Genomic DNA, 18529 nt, shown 5'->3' with positions numbered 1-18529 from the left:
ATGACTTTCTTCACAGAATTGGAAAAAACTACTTTAAAGTTCATATGGAACCAAAAAAGAGCCCGCATCGCCAAGTCAATCCTAAGCCAAAAGAACAAAGCTGGAGGCATCACACTACCTGACTTCAAACTATACTACAAGGCTACAGTAACCAAAACAGCATGGTACCGGTACCAAAACAGAGATATAGATCAATGGAACAGAACAGAGCCGTCAGAAATAATGCCACATATCTACAACTATCTGATCTTTGACAACCCTGACAAAAACAAGAAATGGGGAAAGGATTCCCTATTTAATAAATGGTGCTGGGAAAACTGGCTAGCCATATGTAGAAAGCTGAAACTGGATCCCTTCCTTACACCTTATACAAAAATCAATTCAAGATGGATTAAAGACTTAAATGTTAGATCTAAAACCATAAAAACCCTAGAAGAAAACCTAGGCATTACCATTCAGGACATAGGCATGGGCAAGGACTTCATGTCTAAAACACCAAAAGCAATGGCAACAAAAGCCATAATTGACAAATGGGATCTAATTAAACTAAAGAGCTTCTGCACAGCAAAGGAAACTACCATCAGAGTGAACAGGCAACCTACAAAATGGGAGAAAATTTTTGCAACCTACTCATCTGACAAAGGGCTAATATCCAGAATCTACAATGAACTCCAACAAATTTACAAGAAAAAAACAAACAACCCCATCAAAAAGTGGGCGAAGGACATGAACAGACACTTATCAAAAGAAGACATTTATGCAGCCAAAAAACACATGAAAAAATGCTCACCATCACTGTCCATCAGAGAAATGCAAATCAAAACCACAATGAGATACCATCTCACACCAGTTAGAATGGCAATCATTAAAAAGTCAGGAAACAACAGGTGCTGGAGAGGATGTGGAGAAATAGGAACACTTTTACACTGTTGGTGGGACTGTAAACTAGTTCAACCCTTGTGGAAGTCAGTGTGGCGATTCCTCAGGGATCTAGAACTAGAAATTCCATTTGACCCAGCCATCCCATTACTGGGTATATACCCAAAGGACTATAAATCATGCTGCTATAAAGACACATGCACACGTATGTTTATTGTGGCATTATTCACAATAGCAAAGACTTGGAACCAACCCAAATGTCCAACAATGATAGACTGGATTAAGAAAATGTGGCACATATACACCATGGAATACTATGCAGCCATAAAAAATGATGAGTTCATGTCCTTTGTAGGGACATGGATGAAATTGGAAATCATCATTCTCAGTAAACTATCCCAAGAACAAAAAAACCAAACACCGCATATTCTCACTCATAGGTGGGAATTGAACAATGAGAACACATGGTCACAGGAAGGGGAACAGCACACTTCGGGGACTGTTGTGGGGTGGGGGGAGGGGAGAGGGATAGCATTGGGAGATATACTTAATGCTAGATGACGAGTTGGTGGGTGCAGCGCACCAGCATGGCACATGTATACATATGTAACTTACCTGCACATTGTGCACATGTACCATAGAGCCTAAAGTATAATAATAATAATAATAATAATAATAATAATAATAATAATAAAAAGAAAAAAAAAGTATTAGAAAAAGATATTGTTTAAAATCTTGGAATGGGACAGGCTTTTCCAAGCATAGAATGGATTCAGAAACAAACTAAAACATTAAAAATTCGAGCAACACAAAACTCTAAACTTTTACGAGAAAATCATGTCATAAAAAGCCAAGATACAAATAAGAAAGTTTGCAACAAATGATAAAGAAAGAATATCTATAATAAAAAGCTAGATGCCAACCATAAAAGACTAGGATGGTATAGAAATAGGTAAATATACATATAAATTAAAAATACTAAGTTAAAAAATTCAAATTAAAACTAAAAAGATGCCGTTTTTATATTTGTAATACATATTAATTTCCAGTGTATGAGTAGTAAAACTGTGAGAATAAAACTGGAACAACTTTCCTGGAGGACAATTTAAAAATAATCAAAGCCTTAAAAATTACAGGCCCGTTGACACAGCAATTTGATTTCTAAGGCTTTACCTTAAAAAGCTAGGATAAGTGCACAAAGATGTATGCATACGGTTATCACTGCAATGATGATAGAAACAGTAATTTATTAATACAATAGTAAATACTTATCAATAGGAAATTAGTTAAATAAAATATAGTATAATTATTAATGGAATACTACACAGCAATTAAAATTGCTTTTTTACATATATATTTACTCAGATGTCTAGGTTACAGTAAATAGAAAAAAGCAAATTATTTAAGAAAAATATAAATCCATTTAAACAATTTTGAAAGAAAACCTACGAAAATGTTAACTGTGTGGTGGAATTATAGGTGATCTTCACGCTGCTTTTTGCCAATTTCTATTTTTGGAATAATTTGCAATGAATAAACACTACTTTTATAAAGAGTTAAAACAATACAACTATTTTAATTTTGAAAAGTAATCTACTGCATGTTCGCCAAATATAATGGTAGAAGGCCTCAGAATTTCCCAGAAATAAAACCCACTTTTCCAGTAGGAACATAAGCGAGAAATCTTAGTAAAGATGAGGAGGAGCGGGAGCTCAGAACGAAAAGAACATTTTAGAGTAATAATCTGATCCATTTGCTCACTGTGGTGGTCCCATCTCTCCCTTTCCTTCCTCTATCTCTCTTGGGATGAATTTTTAACCAGAAGAAATTAGACTACATTTGAAACTGTGGAACTCATCTGAACAAAGGAAACTGAGGTATACAGCCTTTTAACTTATCTTGAAATATTAATTCAGGCAATAACAATCCATGAGACCATATATGCAACAAAGCCTACATGAGAAATTCTTCCTATCAGCATCAGATCACAGGCACAGCTGTAAGTCGCCAGTTGCCTTTGATCCTTTCCACTCACTTTTTCAGAACTCACCTCCTGTTCCAAAGTCCACAGTCAACTCTTTTCAAAATAACCCCTAAACTGCAAAATTATTCTTCCTCTTTTCATCAAATAAAACTCCTATTCCTCCAAAGCTGCTCATCTCAGCGAGACAGTAATCTGATTAGGGAAAGACGAGCAAAGCACAAATACTGACCGGTCAAGAACATTTTGTAATGACACGTTTTAATCTGAAAGACTCTTCCTGGGGAGCAACTTTAAAGTAAAATAACTTCTGTGTTATTTGACAACTCAGGTGGCAGTACCTTACCTTACCTATCACCACACATCTTAGTCAGGATACAAAAAAAAGGGATGCTGAGGTAGTGTTTATTCATGCACCGCTTTTAATGGAAGAACTATAAAATGTCACACATTCTTTAAAACATACGTCTTCCTCAACAAATAAGAAAACTTGGCACATGTGCAAGAAATAATCATATCTCAGGCAAGTAAAGCTATACTACAAGAACACTAGAAACTGGGCTGGGGGTTACTCACATCAGCTTGTCAATCAGCTTTAGCTCTAAGAAAGTAGTTGATTCTTCCAGTATTCAAGAAAATGAGAAAAGGACAAAAAACAATTTATATATTGTATTTATAGGCAAATTGCAGGTCTGAACAAATCTCACAGAATAACAACATGAACCCTATGAAAAATACTGTTAACAGAAGAGATAAAGAGAATTATCTAAAAGATTACAGTGAAGAGCACAGGATGAAAAAAAATTGTAATCAATTACTTACTGTTCTTAAGAGGATGCAAACAAACACATGTCCACTAGAAAACAAGAGCAAGGAAGGACATAGCAGAAAAAGACAAAAACAAAACAAGTTGAGATGTTTAAAAAGGCAGAAAATAAAAGTGTTAAAAAAGAGAAGACAACACATGATTTAAATTTGCAGAGAGCATTAAATAACTAAACCAATACTACAAAAGATAGAATTAGGGATGTAAAGTATACAAAGTTTTCCCAGACTTCTGAGGACTCAATTCAGAGAAAATAGAATAAAGATCTTCTAAATTGTAAGAAATGGGTGTACTGAAAACAAACTCTATGAAGTAATAGCTGAGGTTAAAATGGAAGGCTCACCCTTGTTCCAGAAAAAAAATAATAGATATATCTGTACCAAATTTGGAATTATAGATTGTTTAAAATCATAAAAGCAATCAGGGAAGAAAACAAAACCTAACAGGTTACCTTAAAAAAGGATTTTTAAAAACCAGGTTGACTTCAATACTTCTGCATTAATAAATTTCAGAATATGATAGTGCTAGATCCACAAAATGTTGTAAAAAAAGGTTTGACTCAATAATTCTGTACAGACAAGTTTCCATGCAAGTGTGAAGACAACAGAAATTTCAGATATTAATAGATTAGAAGATCTATCATTCACAAATTCCTCCTACAAAATTACAAACAATTACACAGACTCATCAAAAAACAAATCAAAATAAGAACTCAAGAATGACAACGTGAGGCATTGAAGAATTTTATAGTGCAGAATTATGGTTAATATGGCAGTAAAAGCAAAAGTAGAAAGGACTTACTTTCTACTCCAAACACAGAGAAATGCTAGATAAAATCCAACTACGGTTAAAATATTTATCATTTACATAGCTATGCCAAAAGGAGGAGAGGGAAATCTTCATGCAAGAAACAAAGAGACAGCTCAGGGTAAGGATGGTGTGCTAAAATTCAAGCCCACAGAAGCATCTTTCAGAAAGGATACAGGCATTAGGGATTAGGCTTTAAATGCCCACATAAGAACAAAAATCACAGGCAAAGAGAGCCAGGGTTGGACTCATTGTACTGTCAGGAATTGAGAAATATCTATGCCAGTTATGAAAGATGGATAACAAAACTCCACCTGTTGTCCTAGAGATGCAGTGTATAAGTGAGCTATATCCCATTGAGCCATGAGTGGAAAAGGAGTCATATCCTGAGAATTTGAACCCTGAGCCTAATCTGCAGATGGGTGTAAGGTTCAAAATCTCTTATCCATACAGTGCAGAAATCCAGAGCTCAGAATTTAACATAAAAACTGGTCCTTAACAGGGGAAACCTGTGAGGCCCTGGCAGCACGGGTGAAACTGCTTCTTAGGGACATCTTTTCTATCAAAGGAATATGTCAAACAGCCAGGAAAGATAAGTTCTTCTAAAGATAAGTTCAATAAAATAAAATCAATAAAAAATCTCAATAAGAAAATCTACCACCATGTAAGAAAGGCATCAAGTCAAACAAGTAGAATTCAAGGCAGAGGAAAATAGAAAACAGAATTCTATGAGAAAAATTTTAATTTATTCATTCACTAAATGTCTGTTTAATACCTACTATTATTCAGGCACTGTTCTAGATGCTGGGAATAACAGCAATGAACAAAATAGATTAGTTTCTATCCTTTGTGGACCTTACATTCCACTGGAGGGAGACAAATAATAAACAGATCGATATAAAATATGCCAAGAGGTGGTACATATCACACAGCATAGAGATAGGGAGAGATGGTAATGCTATTTTATATGGAGGTTGGGGAGGGGCCTCTACAGAGAGGGGGCCTCAAATTTTTGGGTCTTTTGACCTCTTCATAGTCTAAAAAGTTATTGAGAATTTATTTTTGTTTGATTGTTTTCAAGAATTATATCTAGAAATATTTTCTGTATCAAAATTAAAACTGAAAAATTTTTAAACATTAATTTAATAACAATAATCCTATTGCATTTTAAATACATTTGTATCTAAAAATGAATTTCCAAAACAAAAACAAATTAGAAAAAGGAGTTGCATTTAGATTTTTTACAAATCTTATTAACATCTGGCTTAATGGAAAACAGCTGAGACCAGGTTTGGTGGTTCATGCCTGTAATTTCAGAACTTTGAGAGACCGAAGTGGGAGGATCACTTGAGGCCCAGGAGTTCAAAACTAGCCTGGGCAAAATAGCAAGACCCTGTCTCTAGAAAACAATATATTTTTTAAATTAGCCAGGTAGGGTGGCAGAGGCCTGTAGTCCCAGCTACTCAGGAGGCTGAAGCAGAAGGATCACTTGAGGCCAGGAGTTTGAGGTTGCAGTGAACTGTTGTTGTGCCACTGAGCTCCAATCTGGGTGACAGAGTGAGACTCTGTCTCTTAAAAATAAATAAATAAAAACAAATAAAAAATTAAAAAAGAAGATAGCTGGACTCTCACATCTGCTTCTACTCAATCTTTTGTAATACGTTTTTCAGTTGGAGAATACGGAGTGCACAGATATGTAGTTGGAAATGATTGTGCATATTCTTCTTTGATACTATATCAAAATTCACCATGTGGTAGCTCCTTAAAGGTTAGTTGCAATGTGGAATCTGAAACCATTTCAATGAACTTTTCATTCTATGTTATAATAAAATCCATTGGTCTACATTGCTCTTTGAGTCAACCTTTTATCTATGCACAGTTTTGTAACTTTATGCATTACTTACTGCTTCCCTGAATTATGCAGATCATGCAAATGTTGATATATTTCATAATATGCTTTCAAAAGTAACATTCTGAAACATCTTGAAACATACTGCTTCAAAAGTAACATTCATATTCATTAATATCACTAACGAACTCACCAGAAAAATCTTTAAGTACCAGGAAGCTGCCAAGCTTGTGGTGACAAGATAGATAGGAATCCTCCAAAATTCTAATTTTTGTTTGAAAGCTTGCATATTATCATTGGCAAAATAATAAGAACAATGTCAGATGTTTGCCTTGACATTTTAGGCTTACTTCATTTATTTTTCAGAAAATTTTGCCAAACACCCAAATCTAAATAACTACAACTTGACTGTCAATTATCTAAGTAAAAATGGTATTTCAGAAAAAGAATAGCTAGCTCATACTGCATCTCAAACAACTGCACACATGCTCTCCCTTGAGACAATCGTGGCACTTTGGAATATAAAAGTACTTTAGGTGTACTTCCCATGTGATCGTACACAATATTGAAAATGAATATACTCAATGATCAGTTTCAATAAAATTAATATTTTTGACACTTCAATCAAAGCATTAAGTAAAACTAGCGGTTTTTGTTTTCTTACTGAGAGTGCATGGCAGTGAAGAATACGATGACTACTAGTACAGTTTGGTGCCACTGCCTTGATTTGTGTTAAGGTGCTAACAGTTTTACTCACCGCTGCTTTTGCACTGTCAGTGTGTGCATTAGCATAGAGAAAATGGCAAATGGTACCTTTGTATAGTATTATCATAAAAATAGCTTGACCTTACAAACTCCCTGAAAGTGTCTTGGGGACCCCTTTGAACTCAGAGATCACACTTTAAGAATAATGCTCTAAGGTGACAACTGAGCAGAGACTTAGGCTAACCAACCATCAAGATTTGCATGGGGCTGTCCTAGTGTTAGCACTAGAAGTCCCACATGATTCTACTGGGAGAGATCTAAATGAAGTGAGCATGTATGACACAGTAACAGCTAATGGAATCAGCATTTCAAGCAGAGGAAACAGAAAGTGCAAAGGCCCTGGGGTCAAAGAATGATTGGCATATCCAAGAAAAAAACAGCCCAGTACAAACGTTCACACCCCTATAAACCTGACTGTCCTCAGGAAGGTGAGCTACTGGACAATGTCTAATACAATACTCAAAGGACACTCAGTGACCTTTTTTGCCTGTTTCCAAGTTTTGGATACTTACTCATGACAAATGTGATAAGGCTTTCTTTATAGAATTTCATAGAGATAATGGAAACAAATTTTTTCTTTAAATGAGAACATCAAAAATTTTGAGTTTACAGTTAGGTTTATATAGTTGAAATTGCTTGATGTCAATCCTGTAATTCAGGAAGGAAGGTATTATATAATTTATTTGCCAAATATTCATAGTGTGATTTAGCAGTTGCTCAATGAATGTCTGTTGAATGAATAATTGCCAACTATAAAATTAAATTTTGGTAGGATCTACATTTTTTTGATTAAGTGTAAAGAAAGAAAAAAGCACTCCAATTACAAAACTCAATTTCAATACTATAAATGATAATAATTTGTGAATTTGTTCTTTCTCCAATCAGGTAATACAGTACTAAAGGATATGACTTTGCCTGCTGTTCTGGAGGTTTCCTAACTTTTACCAATTAAAAAAAAAGAACACATACATATTGAGGTAAAGAAGTAAATGGGGCCACCTTAAGTTACTTTTTTATTTCAATACAATTTTCCTTTAAAAATTCATGAAATATTCTTTTATTATTGTTATGGTGTTTACACAAGTTAAAATTGGAAACAGAAAAATTAAACAAAATATTCACAAAATAGCCTCAGATTTTCCTCCATTTACTCCCTCTTGGGAATATGGCATTATACTGAGTTTTATGTAATATGTTTATAAAAATTAAATGTCAAAATTTTAATTATATGCCATTTTTAAAAACAGAAGAACCTCTTTTAGATGTTTAAAAGAAACTATCAATGTTCTGTCAGTCTTTAATTTTGGTTTGCCCTGTCATCAATACTATAAAACTTTTCCTTAACTATCAGAAGTTTTGGGTGTATTGGTAAGCATGAATGCAAATCCAGGGCATGTTCTCATTTTTCTGTTTTCATATTACCAAACCTAACCAGGCATAGAGTAGCTGTCCAATTCATAAAGTACTCATACTATATAACCTGAGACTTTTGCAACCATATATTTTAAAAGACTCATTGAGCCCTGCAAGGCAAATGCTATCATTCAAGTTCTAATTACATGCTATCCGGGTTTTACATAAAAGAAAAAAAATGAATACTGTACTTCCCAAATGAATTTATTGGCCAGAAGCAACATCCAAAATAAATGCCCCCCAAATTTTCTGAATGTATCACTGTACGATAGCTCAAGCACTGCTCTATTCAAATTATGTTCTATTAATAGTTTCTCCTTGTGCTGCTACTGTTTGATAAATGGGTCAATAAATGCCAAGTCAAATATTCAAGTAAATATATTTTCATTGTTATTGGCAGACATATAATTAACTCAGAATAAAAGAAACAAGAAATCAATTTAGGATTAGTTCTTCAGTTCTTCCCATTAGTCATTTGCATTATAATTGTGATTCCACTTTTAAAATCTTTATGCACATATACATACCATCTTGACTATAATATAAATCAAACTATTTCAATTATAAATTAGTATTGTATGAACTGTGACCCTCATATGTTAATTTTATTAGTAAGATACAAATGTATTATTACCCACATATATGAGCTGGTTAAAAAGCAATGCATGCTTATGAACCCATATTAATTAGTAATTTCAACACATGTTTCTAAAGAATGGTAGGCCTTTTCTGTCTTCTTTCTAGCAAAAACAACTGAATCAACATTTTTTAATGTGTGTGTATATATCAACGAATTACATTTCCATTTGCAGACAAAACAAAACTTTGCTAACAAAGAAAATATTACAGAGTAACATTAAAAAATATATTATATCAGGTTAATATCCTCACCAATCCAGGAAAAATGCATTTTGTACAAAAACTTGTATAAGCAACCTTTTAAAAATATTAACCTAAACAAGATACAAAACTTCAGATATATTATTATACATGAATGTCATGATGAAAAATGTTTAAAATGAGCTTAAGAAATCTGCTGTAATAAAATATGCTGTTATTACTCAATTGTTACTTTCATTATGGTAGTTTAATTGTTTCTGAATTATATATCGTGGATAAGTCATTTACCTCTCAGTTTCCTCACTCATAAAAAGGGGATAATGATGGGGTCTCATCACAAGATTCCTGTTAGGATTAAAGGAGTTAATACCGGAGAAGCATTTAGAACAGTGCCCCTGCATACAGTAAGTGCTCATATTTTGCCCATTACTTCTATTAGCTTCTAGATATCAATCCTGAAAGTGTCTTAATTCCTTTTGAAGAAAAAGAAAGTTGCATCATAACATTCTTAATGTTTTGCCCATACCACCAGCTTTCAGCATTGCTGGTAGCAGCTAGTTTACCTACTATTCACAGGCAAAACAGGAGGAAGGATCTCACTGAATAACAGTTACAAATTCTATTTTAAAAGACTCTCCCTATTATCTATCAAACTATTAGTACTCAATTCATTCAACACACTACTGTATACTATATACTGTTAGATAACAGGCAGTGAGAATAAAAGATGGATAAGGAAAAAAATTCCAGATACGCTGCTCACAAAATAGTGGGGGATACAAACACAAATACAAGTATGTATCATTGTTTAATTTTAAAATTTTACCAAGATGTCTTTATTGTATAAATAATAAATATTGTATAAATAAAGAAGGCTTTATTGGTGATGTTTGAGCAACACCTGGAAAGAAAAGCTGAAATTTGCCAGATGGAGAAGTGTTCTCTGATTGTTTCATTCCCAAAGAAAACTGAAAATTCCTCAAAGTGATAAGTTAAAATAGTTATATTTGAAGCAAACAGACTTCATATTACACAGTGCTTGTTTAGTTCATCACTGGGTACTTAATAAATATTTTTGAATAACTCTCTGTCCCCACCCATAGCGAGGCCTTCATTGTGGCACACTTAAATAATATTCTTAGCTTCCTAATTGTCTATTCCCATCTTCCCAATCAGGGCTCAGAAAGATCCTCCTGAAACTACCTTTTTTTTTTTTTAAAGACAGGGTCTCACTATGTTGCCCAGGCTGGCATTAAACTGAACAACTGTCTTCTCACCTTAGCCTCCTGAGTAACTGGAACTACAAGCATGTGCCACAATACTAGGCTACCTAAACCCACTTTTACTGCTCCCTGATCAGGAACTTGCAACGGTTTTCTGCTATTCCCAGATATCAGCCCTCTGCTTTGACTAGATTCCTTTCCCAATATGCACTGCACATATCTGCCTCCTCCTTCTGTCTGGAACGCTTTCCTCCTACTACTTCCTTCTATTTGCCTCTTCAAAATTCTACCCATCCTTCAAGAAGCCATCAGACTCTCTTGCTTCTTTTTAAAATAACAGAACATTACAAACACTGCAGGAAAGAGAGAAACGCTAATGGAAAAGGTATACTTCGGACGCAAGGCATGTCTAAAAGGTGGTAGAGAATTTTAAAACTAAAGGCAGGGGCTTGTTTGAAATTTACATGCAATTGTTATATCAACATAGCACACAAATTATTTATCATTCAAAATGTATATACTGCAACTACTTATTAAATAAGTAGAATAATGATTCTTCAAATGACATTGTGCTCTTTTAAAACAAAACCTTAACCATCCCACAAAATGGACAATGAATTCTTCATTACCTTAGTTTATTTAGGGCAAATTCATATTGGAATTGAAGGTGTCACGGGATTCAGAACTTTAAACATCACCAGGCAACATGGAACTAAAACAGCCAGCACAGAGTAACGTGCTTCCTACTTGAAGGACAACTGGTTAAACAGTGAAATATCCCCCAAAAGTCAAGTTAAGGCAGGCTTTTTCAAGTGATAATTAGTATGCTTTACATTTCAATACCTTAGATTCCAGCTTGATTTTCTCTTCATTCAGCTCCTCCGTTGCTTTCTTAATTTTTTCACGACATCTGGTTATTTCCGACCTTACTGTAATAAAAATTAAATCTTTAAACACATCAATCTTTCTAAAGTCCCCATTTTGGTGGCGTTTGATAAGCCACCTTTCAGCTGTCTTTCCCTCAGCATGGCATGCAAGCTCCCCTAACGGCTCTGACCACTGCCTTCGGGATTTCCTTCTGCTCCAAGCACCCAGCACCAGAAGACAAAAGGCCCCATGCAAAGGACAGAAATACCCCGACCTTCTCGCATCAAACGGCGACTCTCCTCCGCCTGATGCTCGGTGAAGATGATGTGCTGAAACAGGGACTCCAAGCTCATCTCAGGGCCTGGCTCCTGCGATCCTTTTCTCGCCCTTAAATATTTTATAACCAACCCTGAGGATCCTGGAAAGCAGAATAAAGAAGATGGATTCTTCTAGAACTATTCCCAGATAGACCTGTCTCCAACTCTCTGTCGCCAGCCCAGCAAGATGGGGCCCGAAGCCAGACGGAGTCTGAGGGGTCTGAGGGTCTAGAGACGCTGGCCGCTGCTGCCCCTTCCTGCCCTCAGCCTTTGTTTCCCGTTACAGTTTACAAACCGGGCTTTTCTCCCTCACGCCCTAAGAAGGCAGTTTCAAGGTCTGCCTTTTTCCCTGGCGGAACCCCTGACTCAGGCCTCCGTCCCTCCCTGGGTTTGTTTTTCGCTTTGGCGGCAAATAAAAATGGCTGCCAAGGCCTTGGCTTTTGAGGGCGTCTGGGCAGCAGTCATTTCTGTAGTCACACTTTCAATCCCAGTCCTCTCTCATTTTAGGGGTAACGTCCTCAAGGTGCTCTGTCTTTCAGCAAAATGGTACATGCCAACAAAACCCACGGCCAAAACCTTCCCTACGGCTACAGCCAGTGCTTCACGTCACGCCTTGCCTGTGAGAACTTAAATTACGGCGGCTCATTGGGACCACCCTGTGGTGGGCAGGTTTGCCCTGGGCATGTGAACCCCAAACGTCCTAGGCCCAGTTGGAGTAGGGATGCCCGGTATCCAAGGCGCAAACACTGAATATTATAAAGTACAAAGTAACAGTGATTCTAAATATAAACTTTTACAAAGTCTTATCCTTTGACGATGGCAAAGACTGCTATAAATGTGCAATGTCTGACATTCCGCCTTAATCATTCCTTTGTAATCAGGGCATATCTTTTTTGTCTGCTTTAAAATTAATCATTGCCTTTTGTAATCAAGCTGCAGTAATATTAACACTTCAATATCTGCGCAATATGTGTCAGAGACCAAAGTGGTTGCTAATTAAAGCTTAAACATGAAAGGTACCCTTGGGACTTCTGCGTGGGATTTTTTAAATCAAAAATTAAAATATTTTTAGTTTTAGTAGGTTGAAATATTGACATTATAATAAACATTTGACTTTATTTCTGAATGTAAAATTGGCATTGGTTGAACTTTAAAAAGTAATTTGTTGTTAGAATGTATTTAAAATTAAGTAAAATAAGGTAAATGTTAATTCTGTTACATCACAATAGGCTTAATTAATATTTCATTAATGCTGCAGTCTAATCAGTTATACATTTTAACCTATTCCAAATTTCTGCCTTAATTTCCATCAAGCCATTGATGCATAAAACTTAATTCTTTGAGTTTATTTTAAAAGAATAAATACTGAAAAGTATACAAAGCAGAAAAGCACTGCCCATAATCATGTCATTTAGAAGTACATATTAACATTTTACCAATTCCCTTCAAGGTAACCCTCCTCACTCTTCATTTTTCCTTTATAAACTTGAAATTATTGTGAATCGGTAATAATAATAATTTGTTATTATTTGCCAGGCACTATTTTGAACACTCTATATCCTTTTGAGATGATTTTTGCGATCACCTTCATAGCGTAGTTGAGGAAACTGAGGCACGGAACAATTAAGTATATTGCCATAGTTGCGTACCTCGTATAGGGTGGTGAGAACTGAAACCAAGAAATCTGGAATCAGAAGCCATGAATTTAATTTTGGATTCTGCTATTTTATCCTCTTATTACATCCCAGACATTTTACCATTTCATTAAAAACTCTTCATAAATATATTTTTATAACCTCATAATCCTCCACCATAGAGAGGCATGTGTAAAATTTAGATATACCAAAATAAGTTTTACTCTTATCTGTTCAAGGGTGAAAACAAAGCTGAAATTGTGGTTTGAACCATTTTCTTTGAGCACTTGTTTGGAGGCTTATAAACTGTACCATAGCAGCCATCAAAGGAAAGGGCTTCCAGAAGATAAATTATATTACTAATTAATATCACTCCCTTCAGAATTATTTCCCATGGACTTGCACAAGGAATGTCCTCACAAGGAGACTGGTTTTCAAAAGCATGCTGCTATTTAACGTTCCCATTTTATTAGTTACACTCAAATTCACATGTATTATTTAACATGCTCTTTCTGTGCTGAAACTTGGCAGAGTAAAATTTGGGCAGTCTTTGGGGAGTGCAGTTGCCTCACTTACACAGGAGTATGGCAGAAAGAGCTGCTGGAAATTCAAGAAAGGGGGTATGGGGAGAAATGGCTTCTTCATCTTCTGCGGTCATCTTCTTCACATACCAGAATATTTTGGTGCTTTTAAATCCAAAGTTACAATCTTCTCAGAGTTATCATAACTATACACGTTAGCAGGAATTTTAAATTTTATTTTGTTTTTTTGAAGCAAATATGATTTATATGAGCTCACAACTCAAAGTTTAAGTGTCCCATAATAATAAAAGTGACATATTAAGATAATTAAAAATACTGCTATTGTATATCTAGGTTTATTTATACATTTTCTGTAGTGTTAAGATAGTTTTTCTTATAGATATCCATGCTCATTACATCTTATAATGTTCAGGGCAAGAGCAGCATTACTTAAATTTACGCCAAATAAAAATGGTATACAATGTGGTAAAACTTGGGCATACAGTTTTCTGAAAATGTACCTTATAAGTCTAAAAAAACAGAGATGATTCATTCAACAACTGTTTAATGAGTTTCTGCTATTCATTCAACAGATATTATTGAGCATCTCCTATGTGCCATATTAGAGAAAAAACAACAAGATTTAATAAAGCAGAGCTACATAAAAAAGTATTTTTCTTCCCCTGGATATTTCTAACCTTACTGGAGAATTATTATATATTTTAGCATTTTGGCAGCCGTATAAACAACTGCTTTCAGATGTTTCAACAGATGTTCTTTAGAAGGAAGGCCAATTATTTGCATTATAATACACAGATATGATTCTCAGATCTAAACCTTCCATCTGTACATGTTTCATTGAATTGCATACCTATGGAATATAAAAGTTAAGATCACTCATTTTCTCTCACCCTCAGACTTTTGTTCATAATAACACTAGCACCTGGGTTATTGAGCCATTGATAATTGCTTTGCTAGAAGGCCTTATATAAGGCTATATTGCTTTTGTGATTTAAAATGTATTTCCTCTCCTTTCCTAGATTGATGACTTCCCTAAGTCCTAAACCAGGCTTGCAAATACCCACTAGCCCAGGGCATATATATTGCAATGGAAATAAGAAAAGTAATTCATTTATTTTATGTTTCATCTTAGGGCACCTGCCACAAAGAAAAAAAATTATGTGGGTTCAACCAAGTTTAACAACCATTTATTGAGGATCTACTAAGTGTAAAATTCTCTGCTGGGTACTATGGGGGATACAAAGTTGAAAAGATACAGACCCTACTCTCCTGGAGGTGATAGTCTACCAAATGGGACATAGTATGCACAAATAACTCCAAGGCATGCTGTGTTTAAGAGCTTCACCTTTGTGCTATGGGAATATAGGAGAGGGAGTGAGAAGAAGTCTGATGTGGGTGATCTAGGAAGACTATCAGTAGGATATAAAATATGAGCTGGGTTTTAAAGGAGGGTGGTACTTCAAGAAATATAAATAATGGAGAAAAATAGCAGAATGTTGGATGGGGTCAACAGTTGGATGATGTTTAACATGTTTATATATGTGTTGGAGGACTACATAATGTTTGTGATCGGGTAAGTGATGGGTCAGAGTTGTTTTATGCAGTCTATTCATGGCGGGAAGTTAGAAGCACTAAAAAGAAAGAGACTAACGGGTCGATGGGTGCAGCAAACCACCATGGCACGTATATACCTGTGTAACAAATCTGTACATTCTGCACATGTATCCCAGAACTTAAAGTATAATTTAAAAAATTTAAAAAAGAAAAGAGAGACTAATATGTAGCATGTGTTGAATAGCTCACTGGCAAAGTCCATTCAGGGTTCTATAACAAAATGCCATAAAGTAGATAGCTTAAAAACAATGGAAATGTATTACTCATAGTTCTGGGGGTCTACGAAGTCCAAGATCAAGGTGCCAGCGAATTCAGTGTCTGGTGAGGGCCCATTTCCTTGTCCATGGAAAGGGTCTTACTGTGTCTTCACATGGTGGGAGGAGCTAGCTAGCAATTTGCTGTCTCTTTTATAAGGACACCAATCCTAATCATGAGGTCCCTGCCCTCACAACCTAATCACTTTCCAAAAGCCTCACCCCCGAATACCATCACCTTAAGAGTTAGGATTTCAGCATATGAATTTGATGTGGGGGTGACACAAACATTCAGGCTATAGCCCTTGCTATGAGACAATAACCATCTGAGACTTTGACATGTATTAATTCTTTTAATTGACCCAACAACCATAAGAGATTAATGCTTTTATTATTTCAGAGACTGAGGCGACATAGCCAAGTAACTTGTCTAAGGTCACATATAGTAGCTAGGAAGCAGCAGAATCAGAACTTGAATCCTGATGGTCTCTTAAGGCAAAGGCCTTAACCACTTCCCTTTACTGCCTCTAAAAACTAGAGGCAGGAGAAAATAAGACTATTTAAGTAGCTGTGTTTTATTTTCAAAAAAAATGCTTATTACCAACAAATTAATATTTTTTCTAAAGAAATTTCAGACTGCTAGAATTTGGATTAGTAATGCAGTATATTTGTAATGAATTAAAATAAGATGTGATTTAAGGAAAAGTAATTGAAACTGGGTTATGTCTTGTTATAAATGCTTATTCCACCAACCATATATTTAATACATAAAGCTAAAAATGTAATTCATATGCAAAATATTATTTTTTTTCCTAATATTTATATTTGTTTCCTGAGGCTGCTATAACAAAGTACCACAACTGAGTGTTTTAGAACAGAAATTTATTCTCTCACAGCTCTGGAGACTAAAAGTCTAAAATCAAGGTGTCAGCTCAGTTGGTTCCCTGTGGGTGCTCTTGAGGAAAATCTATTCCTTGCCTCTCCCCAGCTTCCGGTGCTTGCTGGTCAACCCTAGCATTCTTTGGCTTATAGACAGTCACTCCTATCTCAGCGTCTGTTGTCATTTGGAATTCTCCCTGTGTGTCTCTGTCTCTCTCTTCTCCTCTCTTTTTTTTTGTGTTTTTTTGTTTTTTTTGAGACAGAGTCTTGCTCTATTGCCCAGGCTGGAGTGCAGTGGCATGATCTCAGCTCACTGCAAACTCCGCCTCCCAGGTTCACACCATTCTCTTGCCTCAGCCTCCTGAGTAGCTGGGACTACAGGCGCCCACCACCACGCCCGGCTAATTTTTTGCATTTTTAGTAGAGACGGGGTTTCACCGTGTTAGACAGGATGGTCTCAATCTCCTGACCTCGTGATCTGCCCGCCTCGGCCTTCCAAAGTGCTGGGATTACAGGCGTGAGCCACCACGCCTGGCCTCTTCTCCTCTCTTTATAAGGACCCCAGTCATATTGGATAAAGGGCCTACACTAATCCAGCATGACCTCATGTTAACTAATTATATCTGAAAATGACCCTATTTCCAAATACAGTCATGTTTGGATGTACTGGGACTGTTCAAGTTAGGACTTCAACATTTCTCTTAGGGAGACATAAGTCAATCAATAACCAACTTGAAAAGATAAGTTGCAGGAAATAGCTATGATTTAAAACAAAATTTTAAGCAAGACTGATTTATTTCTGTTATGGTCAAAGCATTTTTAGTGATTTAAGGGACTGTAGAAAACATCTTGCACAATTCTTCTCTTTTATAGGTGTTAACATAAGGCCAGGGAGGTTGATAAATTTCCCCAGTGCTGTACATGCAGTTTATATCAGAGCTGGGTCTAGAACCCCCACCTATATTTTTTCTGTTCCAGTGAAAGATATTTTTTGTTCACCAGTGGCTTTGAACCACTTCAATTAAAGTAACTACTCTTTAGTCTGTTTTCTATAGTGAATTTTCCTATAAGAGTTTGAAGAAATGGTATAATAACCAGGGTAAAGGGCTGGCCTGGAGCAATTCATCCTCTGCAGGGACCCTTCCCCATTAAGGAGATTAGAGAGATGATAATATTACTAGACAGACAGACAGATAGAGATATTGAGAAGCACACATGCATGCATACACATATACGTATACATACATAGATACATACAAACATGTATGATAAAATGATATATATAGATATAAATGCTTAAAAGCATCCATTTTATCTTCAATATTATGCTTCTACACACAAATGAAGGTAAATGGTCAATTCTTAATCACTGATTAAGAAACGCAATTTTTTTTTTGGTCATGAAGTACATTGCATGAAGAAATTCCATTCACTTTAGGAATCATTAAACATCAAAATATTTGGAAGAAAAATCTGCAGTGTACCTGGTGAACTTGGATTTTTACATTGTCAGAGCCCAGAGCCCAGCACGGGGGCCAGGAAAGCTATCTCAGGTACTCTAGCCAAGAGAGTAGATTGTCAGCCCCAGAAAACAAAAATAAAACAAAACTTGGAAAACAAAATTCTCTACCGTGTATAATTCATTTATTTATTCAATAAATATTTATTGGGTGTATACTATATGTACAGCAAGTAAGAATTTGGCATTACAAAGATGAATAAGACAAGGGGCTTAAAATCTAGTTGTTATCAAGTTGTAGTTTACATGACAATGAAGTGGTTTGAGATTATTATATAAGAATAATTAAAAGATAATTTTAAGACAGTTTGTTTTCTTAC

The 18529-nt window shown here is 35.5% G+C and overlaps 1 protein-coding gene across 7 annotated transcripts in view; it reads right to left on the bottom strand.

The window, feature by feature from the left end:
• The window catches only part of CCDC172 (coiled-coil domain containing 172), a 61765-nt gene extending 49354 nt beyond the window's left edge, over window positions 1-12411 (bottom strand). For 2 of the 7 annotated variants that reach the window (XM_054436453.2, XM_063670308.1), the window contains exons 1-3: window positions 12063-12285; window positions 11725-11868; window positions 11427-11512 (exon numbers count right to left, since the gene is read on the bottom strand). In XM_054436453.2, the coding sequence (XP_054292428.1) occupies window positions 11427-11512; window positions 11725-11803 (165 nt within the window). In that variant the 5' untranslated portion in view covers window positions 11804-11868; window positions 12063-12285. Of the gene's footprint in view, window positions 1-11426; window positions 11513-11724 lie in introns of all 7 variants that reach the window. The other 5 variants (XM_054436452.1, XM_054436457.1, XM_054436456.1 and 2 more) reach the window with 5 other exon arrangements.
• Window positions 12412-18529: the final 6118 nt, after the last annotated feature.

Source organism: Pongo pygmaeus, chromosome 8, assembly GCF_028885625.2.
Source record: "Pongo pygmaeus isolate AG05252 chromosome 8, NHGRI_mPonPyg2-v2.0_pri, whole genome shotgun sequence".
NCBI classification, from domain to species: domain Eukaryota; kingdom Metazoa; phylum Chordata; class Mammalia; order Primates; family Hominidae; genus Pongo; species Pongo pygmaeus.
The sequence above is the reverse complement of the archived record's forward strand: the minus strand, read 5'-3'. Positions and strand labels throughout refer to the sequence as shown.